General features: G+C 37.6%; 1 protein-coding gene across 2 annotated transcripts in view; it reads left to right on the top strand.

Annotated features, from left to right (window-relative positions):
• The window catches only part of DYNC1LI1 (dynein cytoplasmic 1 light intermediate chain 1), a 49990-nt gene extending 33062 nt beyond the window's left edge, over positions 1-16928 (top strand). For both annotated transcript variants that reach the window (XM_003895217.3, XM_009201857.3), the window contains 9 exons: positions 1237-1406; positions 4927-5020; positions 7963-8098; positions 9527-9638; positions 12436-12495; positions 12624-12668; positions 13292-13412; positions 14321-14476; positions 16005-16928. In XM_003895217.3, coding sequence (XP_003895266.1) covers positions 1237-1406; positions 4927-5020; positions 7963-8098; positions 9527-9638; positions 12436-12495; positions 12624-12668; positions 13292-13412; positions 14321-14476; positions 16005-16114 — 1004 coding nt within the window. In that variant the 3' untranslated portion in view covers positions 16115-16928. The remainder of the gene's footprint in view (positions 1-1236; positions 1407-4926; positions 5021-7962; positions 8099-9526; positions 9639-12435; positions 12496-12623; positions 12669-13291; positions 13413-14320; positions 14477-16004) is intronic.
• The last annotated feature ends 3355 nt before the right edge of the window (positions 16929-20283 follow it).

The raw sequence follows: 20283 nt of genomic DNA, 5'->3' as shown, positions 1-20283 counted from the left end.
GAGACTCCATCTCAAAAAAAAAAAAAAAGAAAAAGAAAATAGCCAGCCTCAGTGGCTCACCCCTGTTATCCCAACACTTTGGTTTGCTGAGGTGGGAGGATTGCTTGAGCCCAGAGTTCGAGACCAGCCTGGGCAACATAGTGAGACCCCAGTCTCTACAAAAATAAAATAAAAAGTTAGCCAGGTGTGGTGGCACATGCCTGTAGCTACTCAGGAGGTTGAGCTAGAAGATCACTTGGGTTAGGGCTATAGTGAGCCATGATTGCACTGCTGTACTCCAGCATGGGTGACAGAGCAAGACCCTGTCTCAAATCAGTAAATCAGTCAATCAAACTTTTGTGTATTTTTCCCAGTATTTTTATTTCTAAGCTGGAATCATACTTTGGCTTTATTTCTATCTCTTTTAATGTTACTGTTTCCTGCAACATTAAATATTCTTTGAAAACTTGACAGTTTATAGTTGTGTATAATTTTTTCTCATATACCATTTTAATCCTATGCTATGGACAGTTTGTTTCCAAATGTGTTTTGCTTTTAAACATGAAGAAAAGAGTTATATGGAAATCCTTGTGTGTGCATGACTGATTGTGCCCTTGAGAATTCCTAGGAGAATAAATACTGAGTCCAAACATACATTTTCAAGTCTCTCGTTACGTTCACATTTACTTTATATTTTTTAGTGACAGTTTTGACAGCCTTGCAAATAACTCCTAAAAACTGATTGGCACTGGTAATATTTCATTAAGTTGTACCAGGGTTGCAGAATGAGCATGGACCAAGATTGAGCCTAGGTAAAAAAGGAGAGACCTGAGTAAAGGGTTTAGTGAAAGGAGTTAGTATTAGAAAGTCATCTAGGCTATCTTTTAAGTTGTGGGATTTTTTTCTCCCACATTTATTTTTCTTTTATCTGTATAGTGCCTTTTGTGAATTAGAGAAGGTAGAGAGACAAAACCAGTTGTGACTTGACCAAAAGAGTTTGCATAAATTGAGCCAGGTCTAGATAGAACCCTACTTTGTAGAGCCATCCCATGCAGTAGTAGTATTCTGCCTCCTAATTATTAATGTGGGTTCGTTGTTTGTATATTCTCTTTGAAATAGGTTTCTCTAACCCTTTTTGTTTTTTCTTTTATACAAGACTAAGTATAAATTGGAGTAAATTTTATCTTTAGATTATGGCAAGAAAAGTTACCTGCTGAAATAAAGCAATTTCTAAATTGTGTTTACTTTGATTTTCAGTGATTAGAGACTTCCAAGAATATGTAGAACCAGGAGAAGACTTCCCAGCTTCTCCCCAGAGAAGAAATACTGCGTCACAAGAGGACAAAGAAGACAGTGTAGTTTTACCTCTGGGTGCGGATACACTTACACATAACTTGGGCATTCCAGTACTAGTAGTTTGCACAAAGGTTAGTTTGCTTCCTAGGGATTCTGCTACTGATGTTCACTGAGGATGAACAACTGTTTTGTTTTCCAGGTTTTTTGGAGTTAACACATTAGTTCTCCTAGATGATTTTTTGTTAACAAATAATAGTTTAAAGTATTGAATGATATTAACATGTTGCTTTTGTGGTCTTAATTATAGTTTCTTTGAAAGAAAATGTTATTTCAAATACTCATGATTGAATGTCATTTTCATAATTCCCATTGAACTTCATTGTATGATCAGTCAGTTTAATAGAAATAATTACAGGTAAAATGATAGTTTATTGGTTTTTATAAACTTATTTTTCAACTTTTTTTTTTTTTTTTTTTTTTTGAGACGGAATTTTGCCCTTGTTGCCCAGGCTGGAGCACAATGGCATAATCTTGGCTTACTGCAACCTCCGCTTCCCAGGTTCAAGCAGTCTCCTGCCTCAGCCTCCTAAGTAGCTGGGATTACAGGTGCCCACCACCACTCCCAGCTAATTTTTTGTATTTTTAGTAGAGATGGGCTTTCACCGCGTTGGCCAGGCTGGTCTCAAACTCTTGACCTCAGGTGATCCACCCACCTTGGCCTCCCAAAGTGCTGGGATTACAGGTGTGAGCCACTGCGCTCAGCCTCAACATTGAATTTTTATATGTTCTCTAATGTCAGAGGATTATGTACTTAAAATAGACTTTTAAACATGTAGCAGTGCTCATTATATGAAGTTGACATGCAGTTATCAAGTGTTTCTGGTTTTTAAAAAGGTTCTGATAGGGTCACTGTTATCAAAATTATATTATTGGTTATTTCACTGTATATGTTTTGTAATAAAATTGTTTCCTTTAAAAATAATTAATAGAAGACCAGGCGCGGTGGCTCAAGCCTGGGAACCTGGAAGCCAGAGCTTGCAGTGATCGTGCCACTGCACTCCAACCTGGGTGACAGAGTGAGACTCTGTCTCAAAAATAAATAATTAATTAATTTAAAAATACTTAATAGATCAGCCGAGCGCGGTGGCTCACGCCTGTAATCCCAGCACTTTGGGAGGCCGAGGTGGGCGGATCATGAGGTCAGGAGATCGAGACCATCCTGGCTAACACGGTGAAACCCCGTCTCTACTAAAAATACAAAAAATTAGCCAGGCGTGATGGCAGGCGCCTGTAGTGCCAGCTACTCGAGAGACTGAGGCAGGAGAATGGCATGAACCTGGGAGGCAGAGCTTGCAGTGAGGCGAGATTGTACCACTGCACTCCAGCCTGGGTGACAGAGTGAATCTCTGTCTCAAATAATATTAATAATAATAATAAAAAGATCAAGTTCATGTTCTCCCCACTTGGTCCTGAGTGTGTGTTTTTACTGTTTGTAAGTCATGGAATAGTTAAGAAAATGACAGAACATAAGTCCTTTTCAGACCTGAAATTAATGCTTTTTAATATGTAAAATTTGTGCATATAAAATTAAAGGAGGGTATAGAATTTATTCATTGTTGGAGTAAAATTGATTGAAGTATTTAAAACCTACCTTAGGTTTTACTTTACTACAAAAATGATCCATAACAAAGGAATGGAGTGACAGCATTTAAAATAATTAAGTTAAAGTCTGCCATCTGCTTTCAAGTGGTGGTTCTGGTATAGTTGTTACATACACCTTTTCTGTAAAACAGTATCTTAAAATCTCACACTGAAATCCTTCTGTGTGATTTGTTTTTTATTTTGTTTTGGTTGGTGAAGAGCTGTTTGTTTACTGGAAGTTGGTTCCGTTTTACAGCACTACATGCCTTATGAAAAGCAGTCTTACTTTCCAAAAGAAAAATGTTAAGCTTAAAGGGTCCGGAATCAGTATCAAGTGAGTCATAGAGTCATAACATTTTCAAACCAGAAGAGATCATCTACTGTATTTCATAAAATCTAAGACACTATCAGATGTATTTCAGTTTATGAACTTTTAAAATGTGTTAGGCATATGGGGAAATGTGTGTTTCCAAAGGGAGAGAAGTATAGTGGTTCAATGGCATCAGTTTAAAGACTCCAGAAATGGAGATTTCAGAGAGACTAAGTTTCTTGTCTTACGTCCAGATCCTCTGATTTCAGTTAAAATATTTTTATTTTATTTTATTTTATTTTTGATATGGAATCTTGCTCAGTCGCCCAGGCTGGAGTGCAGTGGCGCGATCTTGGCTTATGGCAAGCTCCACCTCCCGGGTTCACGCCATTCTCCTGCCTCAGCCTCCCGAGTAGCTGAGACTACAGCCCCCGCCACCATGCCCGGCTAATTTTTTTGTATTTTTAGTAGAGATGGGGTTTCACCGTGTTAGCCAGGATGGTGTTGATCTCCTGACCCTGTGATCTGCCCGCCTTGGCCTCCCAAAGTGCTGGAATTACAGGCGTAAGCCACCTCACCCAGCCTTAAAATATTTTTATTTAATACTAAACCACCATGCCTTTCCAAAAGTGTCATTAAGTCAAAGTATAATTATTTTTAATCTTTTGAAATCATTGTATTTGATAAAATGGGCAATGAAATGCTCATTATAATTCTGTAATGAGACTCTGTTCCATGCCATATATGTGTTTTTATTTTCATTTTTATGGAGAGTTTTGCTATGTTGCCCAGCTAGCTTTGAACTCCTAGGCTCAGTCCTCCCTCCTCACCCTCCAAAGTAGTACAGGCGCATACCACTGCACCCTGTTAGGTTTTTTTGTTGTTGTTGTTACTATATTTTATATATATATAGTGTGTGTGTATATATATATGTAACAAAAAAATACATAGCAAATTTAACCCGAAACTAATATTGGGTGTAATGACCATTATTAAATGTTTATTTTTATATTTTACAGCTTCAATTCAGAAGTGTTTTGGTGAAATTATTTGGATGTTGAGATATTTGAACATGACTTCTTTGTATTTTTCTTAGCATTTTTCTGTAGCAAGCAGCATTCAGAATTGTCTCATTGATTGTACGGGTGACATTTCAAAAATCAGTTGTAATTTCCTTATTTTGTTTATTAGTTGAGATTGTAATAAGAGTGAATAAAAACACCAGAAAAGAAATTAAGGTCACTTGAGAATTATCAGATAAACACAGGAACAAAGAAGAAATGGTGAGAAGTAGAGACTCCCTGGATGTGCAGAAGTGTTTTATAAAACTAAAATGGATGTTAGATCTTTTAAAACTTTGTTCCAGGTTATATAAGTAGTTGAGTTAGCAAGTATGATTTCTTAGAACACGCTAGGCTTGTTACTCTTCCTTCCCTTATGTACTAAAACTTTCTCTTTGGTATTCTGACCAGATTTAACGTTAACATAGAAGTTAATGCTTTTTAAAAAGATAAAATTATCCGTTAGTCCCTCCAACTAAAAGTTCATAGAGTACTTGATATTCTGTGTCCTGCTGTTCATTTACCATATCAGAGTGGTACTTTTATGATGTTCCCCTATCCAGAATTGAACTGTTTAAATTACTATATTTAGTTTTGATTATTTTAAATGTATTATTTTTAATTATTTTAACTTAACAGTGTGATGCCATTAGTGTATTGGAGAAAGAACATGACTACAGAGATGAACATTTTGATTTTATTCAGTCACATATCCGGAAGTTTTGTTTACAGTGTATCCTTTTAAATACATTTATTGATTCAGTGTACCACTTTACCTTTTTTTGTTTTTTAAAGTTAAAAGAATTAAATTGATGGACTTGAGAAATTCTGTAAACATTTCTCCTTCTGCCTCTGGTTGGAAATTTCATTTTAATTCCCAAATTATTTATATTTGGATATTTCGAGATAGAAAAGCAAATATTGAAGTATATTACTTTGATTTGCTGTGTTTCAAGTATGCTTAAGAAAAATAATTATCAATTGTATGTGGAAAAGTCTAGTAAGCTGTATGAACAGATCTGATTGAAAAACTGTATTTGTTGGTGGGTGGTAGGGCAAAGTCAATATTGCGTTTTTTGTGTTTTCATTTTTAATTTATTTAGTGTGTTGTCATCTTCTCCACATATAGCCTAACAGTGGTTTCAAAATCTGGCTCTGCCTATCTAGACATATTGGATTAGAGTATTCCAAAGGGAGGCTGGAGAATCATCTATACGTTAGAAACCTTCCTGGAAAATCTATCATAGAAAGTCTTGTTAATCTAGATTGCAAGGATTAGGTAAGCCAGTGAGTAATAATTACATCTAAAAGAGGGAGAAAATGAAAGTTAACAGTGAATACTTTTTAGAGACTTTACTGTTGAAAACTTAGTTACACCTTGAATACACTGAAGAGTAAACTCACCAACCCTCTTGGATCAGATATTTTGCAGTTGCATTCCCCAGCCAAAGCTTTTGAGTCTGAAACGTAATGAAATGATATTAGGAATAGATAGTAATGAGTAATACACACATGTTTATAGTGTCTACAATTTATAAATCATTTTCATTAGTGGGCATTTAATTTAAGGACCACTTATAGAAAGCCTGAGTAAGATCACTTGACACTGATAGTTTCCCTTTCCCCTTTTCCCTTCTGTTCTTTCTCTTTATGGGCCTTTCTCTTTTGTCACCAAATGGCTGAGTTGGTTGAGTTAAAGGATACTAGTCTACCATAATGTCTTCAGAAATAAAATAAAAAGTGGGAGTAATTGTAGTATAGGTATCTATAGCCCTTTTTTTTTTTTGAGACGGAGTCTCGCTCTGTCACCCAGGCTGGAGTGCAGTGGCCGAATCTCAGCTCACTGCAAGCTCCACCTCCCGGGTTTACGCCATTCTCCTGCCTCAGCCTCCCGAGTAGCTGGGACTACAGGCGCCCGCCACCTCGCCCGGCTAAGTTTTCGTATTTTTTAGTAGAGACAGGGTTTCACCGTGTCAGCCAGGATGGTCTCGATCTCCTGACCTCGTGATCCGCCCGTCTCGGCCTCCCAAAGTGCTGGGATTACAGGCTTGAGCCACCGTGCCCGGCCTATAGCCCTTTTTTAATGTTATCTTTGGGGATTAGAAAATTTGAGAATAAACAGTCTCTTTAATCATTTCTTTAATGCTATACTTAAAAATGTAAATACAGGGCCGGGCGTGGTGGCTCATGCCTGTAATCCCAGCACTTTGGGAGGCCGAGGCGGGTGGATCACAAGGTCAGGAGATCAAGACCATCCTGGCTAACATGGTGAAACCCCATCTCTACTAAAAATACAAAAAAATTAGCTGGGTGAGGTGGTGGGCACCTGTAGTCCCAGCTACTCGGGAGGCTGAGGCAGGAGAATGGCGTGAACCTGGGAGGCAGAGCTTGCAGTGAGCAGAGATCATGCCACTGTACTCCAGCCTGGGTGACAGAGCAAAACTCCATCAAAAAAAATAACAATAATAGTAATGTAAATACAGAAATGTAATCGGAAAGGAAGCTTTCTACCAAAATAATTAGAGACCATTAGAGCCAGTTGATTTTAAAAGATTACAAAATGTGAGAAGTCATCTCAAAATAATGAGGTATGTATTTATCAGTGACAGACAGTGACAGTTCAAAATTACTTTTATTAAAGTTTTAATTGCAATGTAAGTTTTTCAGTTACAGAAATGTTCCAAATTATCATAATTTGGTTTTCTTTGTGGGGAAGGTCATTAATGCAAAGTTCATACAGTTAAACTTTTGCCTAAGATTATGTTTGTCTCTACCATGTTAAAGTTTCATATCAAAGTAAGTTTAGTAAGTTGTATTTAGCAATACTGCTTTTAAGTTCATAAGCCTCAGGTCATGTCCCAGAAAATATGAGTATCCCAGTTAAGAAGTTAGACTGTTCTCCCAGCATTTCCCCCTTGGCCTAGGTCACCATCTTCCTTGGAGAAACAAAGGCCAGTGCTAGAATGTGGGTTGTCATAGAATTTTGGGAGCTACTCTGAACCCATCAGTGGTCAGTGGTCACATTGTCCACGTATGTCTTAATATTTATATCCACTGTGTCTTTTGGATAAAAGGTCATCTTCATGTGAGGTTGTGTGATTTCAAGTTTTGTCATGAAATGTGCTTTTGCCTTTGGTTATTCCTGAAAGCTTCCTCATTGGTACCTGCTGGTTCACCTTTCAACATTGGGTTTCTTTTACCCTCTGCAATGAGTGTCCTGAGGCTTATCCCTGAAGTCTTAATTCCTGTCTTTAGTAAAAACTACAAAGAAGCACTGTTACATACCATTTTTGTTGAAAAGGCAAACAAAACAGCTGCTGATAAGTAATATCCCCTACATGAAGTTTAGGGAAGTTAAAGTCATAAAAATTGTCCTTTCATGTGCTTTAAATATAGAAGCAGTAGTAGTGTCAGTATTTCTAGATTTACCTTTACTTCTTAATGAGACTTCTACCTTCCTAAGTTAAATTGATCATGTAAAAATTCTTTTATCAATTGTAGCCCATATGAAGGTAGTATTTTTTACTTTTGAAATTCTTGATTACCATATAGTATACCTTTAGAGTTATTTCTGAAACTAAAATGCATAGAAATAAAAGTTAAGCTGAAAACACATAATTTTATGGTATTTGCTCATGATATTTGTCCAGAATTTTCTTTAACCATATTATTCAGATGGTGCAGCACTTATTTACACTTCAGTAAAAGAAAACAAAAATATAGACTTAGTATATAAATACATCGTTCAGAAACTATATGGATTTCCCTATAAGATTCCTGCTGTTGTTGTGGAAAAGGATGCAGTATTTATGTAAGTGCACTCTTAAATACATAATTTTATCATGTATTATTGCTACTATTTGATGGTGAATCATTATTTTCAGTTTTGAGTTGGGACCATAGACCTTTCCATGATGAGTAAGTGAGAATCTATCTGTTCCTAGATTGGTTTTTGTTTATAACCTGTCTTGATTTATCTATTACTGCCTTTTAGATTTACTGCTGGCCTGAACCCTTTTTCAAAGGTTTTTACTATTACAGCTAAACTGTCTACTGGGTGCCTATATTAGTGTATTGTATCTGCTTATTCTTTAATTGATTATGATAGATAAATGGCCAAATATGTGATCTAGACATGCTTTTAAAAAGTTACCTGGCTGAGCACAGTGGCTCACGCTTCTAATACCCAGCACTTTGGGAGGCCAAGAGTGGATCACTTGAGGTCAGGAGTTCGAGAGAAGCCTGGCCAAGATGGCGAAACCCCCTCTCTAATAAAAAAATACAAAAATTAACCCAGGTGTGGTGGTGCATACCTATAGTCCCAGCTACTTGGGAGGCTGAGGCCCAGGAATTACTGGAACCTAGGAGGCAGAAGTTGCAGTGAACCAAAATTGCACCACTTCACTCCAGCTTAGGTGACAGAGTGAGACTCCATTTCAAAAAAAAAAAAGAGAAAAGAAAAAAAATTACCTGAATAGTACAGGCGCAGTGACTCGTGCCTAAAATCCCAGCACTTGGGGAGACTGAGGTGGAAGGATTATTTGAGCACAAGAGCCCAAGACTAGCCTGAGCAACATCGTGAGATCCCATATCTACCAAAAATTTAAAAATCAGCCAGGTGTGGTGGTACGTACCTGTGGTTCAGCTACTTGGGAGGCTGAAGTGGGAGGATCACTTGAGCCTGGGAGACGGAGGCTGCAGTGAGCCATGGTTGAGCCACTGTACTCCAACCTGGGCAACAGAGCAAGACTCAGTCTCAAAAAAAAAGATAACCGTATAAAATTAGGAAGTAATAATTAGTGCCCCCTTCCCCCAAGTTAACACCAATGACATTTGTAATATTGGTAATCTTTTTTGAGACAAGGTCTCACTCCTGTTGCCCATCCTGGAATGCAGTGGCGCAATCTCGGCTCATTTCAGCCCCTACCTCCCAGGCTCAAGCGGTTCTCCTCTCTCAACCTCCTCCCAAGTAGCCAGGACTACAGGTGTATGCCACCATGCATGCCCAGCTAATTCTTTTCCTTTTGTATTTTTTGTAGCGATGGGGTTTTGGCATGTTACCCAGGATTTCATTTTAAGTAGAAATTAGTAAAACGTGGACATCATAATAAAAAGCTAATTCGTTTTCCATAATTGTTCAAATTGACTTCATAAAAGTGTTCCTTTTACATGATCTTGGACTGAATGCAAGAATGACTATATAAACGCTTGAGAATTTACCATATGTGTTTCTTTCCAGTCCAGCAGGGTGGGATAATGATAAGAAAATAGGAATATTACATGAAAATTTTCAAACATTAAAAGCAGAAGATAATTTTGAAGACATCATAACTAAACCACCTGTTCGAAAGGTAACCGTTTTAGTAAATAATTTCAATATTTAGACTTTAGACTAGACTGAGGGGAAGTCCATACTTTAAGATTGAAGGTAGAAAGGCAAAAATGTTCTTTTTCCATCTGGAGGCTTTCTAAGTATAATTTGGGTGTGTTTCTAATGTACGGTTTACATAAGGATTTGTTTTAGCAAAATATACATCAGCTATTCAGCTAATTAAATCTTTGCCCTTGGCATATTTATATTAGCAATTGTTAGTGCAGAATCCATATTCTAATATAGTGCCTTGGAAATCAGAGATTGGCATGAGTGAATATGTGGATCTTACAGAGTTTGAATAGGTAGAAGCCGTGAACTTTCCAATCTAGAGCTTGGCCAAGAGCCAAGAAGACATTGCTAGAATAATTCTGTTGGTTCTATCTTTTGAGGCAGGTCTTGGATCTTCTCTCCAGTTAGTTACCCACATTAGCTCACAGCCATCCAAGAACTTGCAATTTTTTGTATTGTTTTAGGTTTTTTTTTTTTTTTTTTTTTTGAGACGGAGTCTCGCTGTGTCGCTCAGCCTGGAGTAAAATGGCATGACCTCAGCTCACTGCACCCTCCGCCTCCCAGGTTCAATCGATTCTGTTGCCTCAGCCTCCTAAGTAGCTGGGATTACAGGCACCCACCATCTTGCCCAGCTAATTTTTTTGTATTTTTGTAGAGGCGGGTTTCACCATGTTGGCCAGGCTGGTCTCGAACTCCGAACCTCAAGTGATCCGCCTCCCTCGGCTTCCCATAGTGCTGGGATTACAGGTGTGAGCCACTGCGCCCGGCCCAGTTTTAGTCTTAACTCTATCTATTAAATCAGATGCCAGAAGATACACTGCTTTCCTGTATCTTGAATTCATGTTAAGCAGTGTATAGTGTTCTATAGAGAGAGATGTTTCCGAAAGCTCTATAAAAACGAGTATTTGCATAAATAGACTATCCCTAATCTGAAAATCCAAAATGCTCAAAAATCTGAAACACTTTGAGCACCAACATGACTCAAAAGGAAATGCTTATTGAAACGTTTTGGATTTTCAGATCATGGATGCTGAACTGATAAGTATTAATGCAAATATTCAGCAATCTGAAACACTTCCACTTCTGGTTGCAAGCATTTCGGATGAAGGACACTCAACTTGTGGTACTTCTCACTGACTGACTTTAATCTTGACATACGTATCAAGAAAAAATAATTTTGATTTAGAGTCTTCAGAATCCAAACACTCATAAAGCATCCATCTTCTGTTCGTGGGTTATTGTTAGTAATAAAAAAAGGTCAGCCAGGCGCGGTGGCTCACACCTGTAATTCCAGCCCTTTGGGAGGCCGAGGTGGGCGGATCACGAGGTCAGGAGTTCGAGACTAGCCTGACCAACATGGTGAACCCCTGTCTCTACTAAAAATACAAAAATTAGCCAGGCGTGGTGATGCGTGCTTGTGATCCCGGCTACTTGGGAGGCGGAGGCACGAGAATCGCTTCAACCCGGGAGGCGGAGCTTGCAGTGAGCTGAGATGGCACCATTGCACTCCAGCCTGGGCAACAGAGTGAGACTCCAAAAAAAAGAAAAAATGAAAAAGTCAAATGAAAAATCAGTTGGTGTGGTATTTGGTTTGGATATTTATTAAAAGAAATGCATACATAAAAATAAAAGAGCAAAAATATTTTGCATTCTTTTACCTAATAGATTATGCTTTTTTAATTTATCTTTTTCTTTTATTCATTCCACAAATATTTATTGAGTATCACCTCAGGCCCTGTTTAGGTTCTAAGTGCTAAATGGGAAGGAGAGTGATACATATAATAAACCAATATATAGACACCTGTCAAGTAGTGATAAGTGCTACAGAAATAAAGCAGGGTGTAGGGAGAATAAGTGAGGGGACTGGGCTATGAGGCATGCTGTTTATGAACGCTGGGGGAAGGTCTTTGATAAAGAGGAGAGAATGCTGAAAGCAGAGGGAACTAAAAGTGCTCATGCCCTGAAGCAGAAATGTATGAGGAAGACTGAGCAGGAAAGAGCTGTGAGAAAGGTTAGAGTGCTAGGAGATGAGAGGCAGAATTAAGTTATTGTGGGTCTTTTATCATTAGGCTACAGTAAGGACTTTAGGTTTCATTCTTAGTTAGATGGAAAGCGATTGAGAGTTTGAGCAGGGGAGTGATATAATCTGACTTAACCTTTTAAAAGAATCACTGGCTCCTGGGAAGAAAATAGATTGGGTATGTGTTATACAGCAAGAATAGAAGCAGGAGACTTTGCAATTCCTTTTCCTAATTACTCAGCTCATAGAAGAGCCATTATATTTTGATTTCAGAGAAACAAGGGACAAGTTGCATTTCACTTAACTAGGATATTACTGGCCCTTTTAAAACACCGTAACTGCTGTTTAGCAAATTTTGTAAGCATGATTAATATGCTTGTGACTCTAGGGTTGTGCTGTTCAACACAGTAGCCACTTGCCTCATATGCCTTTTAAATGTAAAATTAGATAAAATTAAAAATCAATTCCTTAGTAACACTAGCCACATTTCAAGAGCTCAGTAGCCACTGGTGGCTAGTGACTGCCATACTGAACAGCAGAGAGATAGAACATTTCTAGAACTGTAGCTAATTACTGGACATCTCTGCTGGAGGCCTTGGGTAGGGCAGCTCACACATGTGAACGTAAATATAGTATAGGTAATGTTCACATTCTTGAACTGTTTTTTAATTAATCTAGAGAATAAGTTACTAATGGTGTTAGCATAATATATTAAACTTGCTCATTTGTGCATTGCTCATTTCAGTTTGTACATGAGAAGGAAATTATGGCAGAAGATGATCAAGTGTTTCTTATGAAGCTACAGGTATGAAATTATATCAGAAGCAGACTTAGTATGGTTAATAAGTAAACTGTTCTTGTGTGTATTTTCTTTAAAAATACACTAGTATATGCTATGAATGTCTAAACTAGGATTATTTTGGTTTTTTTCAGTCCCTTTTAGCAAAGCAGCCACCAACTGCAGCTGGAAGGCCTGTGGTCAGTATTACAAATTTTGACAAAATGATTAAAATGCAGTACATATTATTTTAGTTCTTTTTTCTTAATTATGTACATATTTCATATGGGTGTGCTTTGATATAAACGTGAATTCAGAATGCTTCTGTAATTTGTGAGATTTTAAAAGTGTAAAGATCTATTGGTAACATTTGTTGTGTGTCAATACTCAGCCATTTATGTGTCATTTTACAAATTCTCACAACCACCTTATGAGGCAGAGCTGTTAATTAGCCCCATTTTGCAGATGAGGAAATGGGAGCCTTAGGGAGGACATTGTGGCTTGCCTGAGATTATAAAGCTAGTAGAATACAAGTCCAGATTGGAAACCAAATCTGACTCCCAAGCTTGTAACTATACATCATCAGTCAATATGTTCTTTATTTTCTATGAAAGGAAAATTAGTATGTTAAAATGTAATGAGCCTCTGTCTGGCATTCTCTAATAATGAGGACAGGATTGCTAACAATTTTGTCAATGGCTTGCATCATAAAAGTACCAGCAGAACAGGGGATAGTTGCAAAGTAATTTCTTTTTACAATAATAACTTTTGTGAAAATGGAAGTTTCAGGTTTTTATAATTGTATTTTCCTATTTTTACATAGGATGCCTCACCAAGAGTCCCAGGAGGCTCCCCGCGAACACCAAATAGATCTGTATCATCTAATGTTGCCAGCGTATCACCCATCCCTGCTGGGTCAAAAAAAATTGATCCAAACATGAAAGGTACATCTCTTTTTAGGAGATAACAAGATGATACATTTTATGATAGTAATCTAAAATTCCACCTTTTGCCATAACTATTTTCATTCTTGTGCAGTATCTTTTAGGCTTTGTCTCTATGGACATATAATCTCATAGTTAATCAGATTGTAAACCATTTTACAGTGTATTTGTGATGTATCATTTCCATGATAGAAGTTTTGTTATATTTAATCACTTTCCTGGTAGATCATTGAAGAAATTCACAATTTACACTATAGTAGGTAATCTGCAATTAACATAAAGAAAAAAAACTATATGCATAATAGTTATTTCTGTAGGAACAATTGCCATAAATGGGATTAGTAGGTCAAAGAGTTTGTTTTTATGCCTTTGGATAATATTTTTTCAAATGGATTATTCAACTTTGCATGTCATCAACATTGAGTGCTGCAGTTTTACCACAACCTAATTAACATGCTTTAAATACTACCTAATAAGAGTTTTTCCCCTAGTATTTTCCTTCTGTTTTTGTTTCTCTTCTGTGAATTGTTTATTGCTATCATTTGCCCATTTCTCTTTGGGAACTGCTGCCGGTTTTCATGTAGGATACCTAATATTTGAGGCAATTTCTCAACAGTTCTATTTTTAAAGAATTCTTTTCAAAAGGGAGATATATATTAGTATATAATATCTTTTTGTTTAAAATACCTTTGACCTTTTAAAAATAACATTCTAATTTTTAAATATTACACTCTTAAAGTTTACTCATTAAAGAAATTACTCAGCATCAAAAGATCAAACTAGACTTGAATTTGGAATATAAAACTCTTAAATTTTAAGTTTATTCATTTTCTGTGTGTGATTACTATAATAATAATTTATGGAAAAATCTTATGTTTTGACTAAAGCTTTTTTTTTTTTTTAAATAGCTGGAGCTACAAGTGAAGGTGTTCTGGCAAATTTCTTCAACAGTTTGTTGAGTAAAAAGACTGGCTCTCCAGGAGGCCCTGGTGTGAGTGGTGGTAGCCCTGCAGGTGGGGCTGGAGGTGGAAGCAGTGGTTTACCACCATCCGCCAAAAAGTCAGGTATGCGTATGGGGAGCAAGTCACTTTTTTAAAATAACAGCTTTATTGAGATATAATGAAGTTCACTGATGCATAATTCTGTGGTTTTGGTATCTTTACTAAGTTGGGCAGGCCATTACCATAATCTGATTTTAGAACATTTTTATCTCCCCAAAAGAAACCTTGAATCTTCTCTCTTTCTTCTGTGGATTTGCCTATCTGGACATTTCATGTAAATGGAGTTATACAATGTATGGCTTTAACAAATGTTTTTGAAAGTCATACATGTTGTAGTGTGTATCAATACTTCATTTCTTTTTTTTTTTTTTTTTTTTTTTGAGACAGAGTCTCACTCTGTTGCCCAGGCTGGAGTACAGTGGTGTGATACTGCAGCCTCTGCCTCCAGGGTTCAAGTGAGTCTCTTGCCTCAGCCTCCCGAGTAGCTGGGATCACAGGCACCTGCCACCATGCCCAGCTAGTTTTTGTATTTTTAGTAGAGATGGCGTTTCACCATGTTGGCCGGGCTGGTCTCAAACTCCTGGCCTCAACTGATCTGCCCACCTCAGCCTCCCAAAGTATTGGGATTACAGGTGTGAGCCACCATGCCCAGCCTTCATTCCTTTTTAATTGCTGAATAATATTTCATTATATGGCTGTACCGCATTTCATTTATCCATTTACTGAGTGATGGACATCTGAGTTTCATCTACTTTTTGACTATTATTAATATGGTGCTGCTTTGAACATCCATTTTTGTGTGGATATTTGTGTGTAATTCTCTTGGGTAAGTACTTAAGTGGAATTACTGGGTTGTGTAGTAACTCGGTTTAAACAAAGGTTTTGAAGAACTGCCAGAATGTTTTCCAAAATGCTGTATCATTTTAAATAGTCAGCAGGTTAGGAAAGTTTGTTTCTCCATATCCTTGCTACATTATTATTGTCATCTATTGTTACCACTCATCATCTTCTCTAGATGCTAAATTTTTGTTGCTGTTTTCTGTTTTACTGTTCTTATTGTCCTGTGCCTTAAAAAAAAAAAAAAAAACCTTTATGAGGTTAAATGATAGGTGCCAGTTTTAACTCCATTTGGTAACAGATCTACAATTTAAAATGAGGGAATTTGTTTTTTCTTGAAATGTATATTTTTTTTATTTTTTATTTTTTAGACAGAGTCTCACTCTTGCCCAGGCTGGAGTGCAGTGGTGTGATCTCAGCTCACTGCAACCTCCACCTCCCGGGTTCAAGCAGTCCTCCTGCCTCAGCCTCCTGAGTAGCTGGGATTACAGCAGGGTTTCACCATGTTGGCCAGGCTGGTCTCGAACTCCTCACTTGAAGTGATCCTCCCACTTTGTCCTCCCAAAGTGCTGAGATTACAGGCGTGAGCCACCACATCTGGCTTGAAATTTTTAAATCAAGGGTTGTTTATGTAATTTAGTGTGCTAAATAAAGTTAATGAAAGTGTTAGCAATTTTTAAATGAAGAGATATTGGTGAAAACGATACTTTCACTTATATCTAAATCTTGTTTCTTTTCTTTTTCTTCAATGTAGGCCAGAAGCCTGTCTTAGATGTTCATGCGGAACTAGATAGAATTACACGAAAACCAGTTACAGTTTCTCCCACAACACCTACATCTCCTACGGAAGGAGAAGCTTCTTGAAGATACCAAATAAAGCCATTTATTCAGTTTTCTGGGATAAAGTAAACATGCCTCTGCCTTTTCCTTCAAAAGTGGAATTAGAAAGCTGGAGTGCTTCTTCAGATGGACTAAATTTATGTCTTTTTTTTGTGTGTGTGTGTGTGGTTGCCCATTTTTTAGAAGGAGCTATACAGAAGAAAAATTATTCTACATTATGTAGGATTGCTGTTTGCATTGCCATTTTGCATAAGGAAGTAATTTTTGATTTTGAAAATCTCAAAACTTTTAGATCTGAAATACAACCATGTGATCGTATTCTAAAGGCTATTTAAAACGTAAAAAGAGTTTAGGGGAAGGGCAGAAAACATGCAATCTGGGCATTGACTGACTTGGAAGTCTAAGCTTATTTTAGTTATAACTATTAAAATCATTTTTAAAAATTTGTTAGTTTTGCTGACAGAGAAAAATCGTCAGTTGTCAGATTTTGCACACCAAAATAAATGTACCACCACACACGGAATATGCTAAGAAAATTATCAGATAGCGTTTGATACACTAGTCATTGTCTCAATCACTGATCCTGTAAGTTGTCACCAAAATATGATTTAGAAATACTGGCCAAGGTGTTTCTTTAACTGAGAAGAAAAGAAAGCACACTGCCTAAATGTGTAAAAGAAAAATGCAGAGGTTATTCAAATGTAAAGAGGTAACAATCTTTGGATTTGTCTATACATATATATATATATGGCTTTGCCTTAATATACCCCCTTTTTTGTTTGTGACTTTCAACTGTAATCAGTTAATAAAGTATTTATTCTCTGCATTCAGGTTCAAATAACTTGTTGCGTTCTCTTATGTTTAAATTTACATGTGTCAGCTAATAAATGAGATTCATTAGTACAGTCATCCCTTGGTATCCATGAGGGATTGGTTCCAGGACCCACCTCAGGTACCAAAATCTACAGATGCCCAAGTCCCAGATATAAAATGGCATAGTATTTGCATATAACATTCACATCCTCCTGTTTACTTTAAATCATCTCTAGATGATAATACTAATTCACTATAAATGCTATGTATATACTTACACTGTGTTGTTCAGAGGAAAATAACAAAGTGCCTGTTTAGTTGCAATTTTATTTTTCAAATATTTTCCTTCTGCCATTGGTTCAATCCATGGATATGGAACCCACAGATACAGAGGGCTGACTAATTTAAAATGTTTGACCTAATTAGTAATATAATTATTAAGCATTCTGACCTAAGAGATAAATGAATACATGAGATTCCCTATCCTATAAATTTCCTTAATTTGGGAATTTGCCTTGGTCAATACATCTTCCTCACAGGCCTGCCTCAAACTCTAGAATCGTATGTCAGCATATCTAGTAGATAAAAATATAGCCTTTTATCATTTAACGGGAAGAAGTTGTTTTAAAAGCTTGGCAGTTGCACTAACACATAGCCACTCCCTTACAGCTGAGAACACCTGTTACTGAGTCCACCTTTTCAATACTCAGTTTTCAATTACTGTTTTAGAAACTTCAGTAAGAACAAATGGATCTTTTTATTGAAGTTCAGCTAAAGAACACATCTACATTTGACCTGAGTCATTTATATAGTTGGGGGCAAAATGGTTACTGCCCTTTAAATTGGTCTTTGTTGCTACTTTGAAATCAATATTCCGAAGTTTTTTTAAACAAAAAGTTTGAAGACAATACCTCTATTATCTAACACGATCACTTCATTAAAACTTTAAAATCTATTTAGTCTTAACAGTATTTGACACCTTATATTTAATATAAATGTTAAAAATACGTGAGAGATTGGGTGTGGGTGGTTCACACCTGTAATCCCAGCACTTTGGGAGGCTGAGGTGGGAGGATTGCTTGAGCCCAGGAGTTTGAGACCAGCCTGGGCAACATGAGACGACATCTTTACAAAAAGTTATCAGGGTGTGGTGGCACATGCCTGTAGTTCCAGCTACTTGGGAGGCTGAGGTGGGAGGATCACTTGAGCCCAGAAAGTCGAGGCTGCAGTGAACTGTGATTGTGCCACTGCTAAACCTTGTTGCAAAAAAATACATATATATAAAATATATATGTATAAATATATATATGCATAGATGTATATGTGTATATGTATATCTACATGTATAAATATAGATATACACGTGCGTGTATATGAGAGGATAAAATGGTGTTCATGGACATACAAAAATTTATGAAAACATTTTGTCTGAGAAAATATTTGAGGTAGGCCAGGCACGGTGGTTCATGCCTATAATCCCAGCACTTTGGGAGGCCGAGATGGGAGAATCATGAGGTCAGGAGTTCAAGACCAGCCTGGCCAATACGGTGAAACCCCGTCTCTACTAAAAATACAAAAAACTAGCTGGGCGTAGTGGCGGGTGCCTGTAATCCCAGCTACTCGGGAGGCTGAGGCAGGAGAATCACTTGAAGCTGGGAGGCGGAGGTTGCAGTGAGCCGAGCTCCCACCACTGCACTTCAGCCCCAGTGACAGAGTGAGACTCCGTCTCAAAAAAAATAAAAATAAAATCTGAAACCGATTTTTGTAGCATTTTTTTGCAAGTAAATTTGTTTTAAAACTATTTGTTTTTAAGCAAACTTTATTGAAGTACACAATACAGAAAAAATGTACAAGTGTATGGTTTGAAGTATCACAAGGTGACCACGCATAACCAGCAGCAAAATAAGCAACAGAACATTAGCCAGCACTCACAGAAGCTTCCAGTGTGCCCCCTCAATCAATATCACCACCCACCAAGTAACCACTGCCTAACTTACAAATACGCAGGTAAGTTTGGCTTATTTTTAAGCTTTATATAAATTGAATCTTACAGAGTATTATTTTAGTGCCAGGCATCTTTCAATATCAGGTTTGTGGTTAATCCATTTTGTTGCGTGTATCAATAGTTATTGCAGCATGTTATTCCATTGTGTAAATATAGTATCTATTATGCTATAGATGGGTATGTATTAGTTTCCTGTTACTGCAGGAAATTACCACAAATTTGGTGACTTAAAACCATACAAATTTATTATTTTACCATGCTGGAGGTTAAAAGTCCAAAATAAGCCTTACTTGGCTAAAGTTAAGTGTCAGCAGAGCTGGCCTTTTTTTTTTTTTTTTTGAGGCTCTAGAAGAGTATCTGTTGTCTTTCTTTCTGGCGTCTAGAAGCTGCCTGCATTCCTTGGCTCTTGGCCGCTTCTCCAAAGCCAGCAGCCTAGCATCTTCAACTCTGCATCCATCACATCACTTTCTTTCTGATCTCCCTGCCTCCCTCTTGTAAGGATTGAAGTGATTAAATTGGGCCCCCTTGAATAATTCCATATACCCTCCCTCAACACTTTAAATATTTCACTGCACTCTCTTGCTTGCATTGTTTCTGAAAAGGAATCAGATGAAATTCTTATCTTTGCTCCTCTAAAGGGGCTTTTTTCCTCTGGCTTCTTTCAAGACTTTTTCTTTAATTTTCTGCAATTTGAATATGATATGCCTAGGTGTAGGGTTTTTTTTTTTCATTTATTTTCATTTTATTTTATTAATTTTATTTTATTTTTTGAGGCAAGGTCTCACTCTGTCACTCAGGCTGGAGTGCAGTGACTCAGTCAGGGCTCACTGCAACCTCTGCCTCCCAGGCTCAAGCAATCCTCCCATCTCAGCCTCCCTAGTAGCTGGGGCTACAGGCACGCACCACCACACCCAGCTAATTTTTGTATTGTTTGTGAAGACAGGGTTTCACCGTGTTGTCCAGGCTGGTCTCAGACTCCTGGGCTCAAGCCTCTTGCCTCGACCTCCCAAAGTGTTGGGATTACAGGTGTGAGCCACTGCACGCAGCCCATTTATCTTTCTTTTTTTTTTTTTTTTTGAGACGGAATCTCGCTCTGTCGCCCAGGCTGGAGTGCAGTGGCGCCATTTCGGCTCACTGCAAGCTCCACCTCCCGGGTTCACACCATTCTCCTGCCTCAGCCTCCCCAGTAGCTGGGACTACAGGCGCCCGCCACCACACCCGGCTAATTTTTTGTATTTTTAGTAGAGACGGAGTTTCACCAAGTTAGCCAGGATGGTCTCGATCTGCTGACCTTGTGATGCGCGCGCCTTGGCCTCCCAAAGTGCTGGGATTACAGGCGTGAGCCACTGCGCCTGGCCCATCTATCTTTCTTAAT

This window comes from Papio anubis, chromosome 2 (genome assembly GCF_008728515.1).
Source record: "Papio anubis isolate 15944 chromosome 2, Panubis1.0, whole genome shotgun sequence".
Taxonomy (NCBI): domain Eukaryota; kingdom Metazoa; phylum Chordata; class Mammalia; order Primates; family Cercopithecidae; genus Papio; species Papio anubis.
Note: the sequence above shows the minus strand (reverse complement) of the source record. Positions and strands in the feature narration are given on the sequence as shown.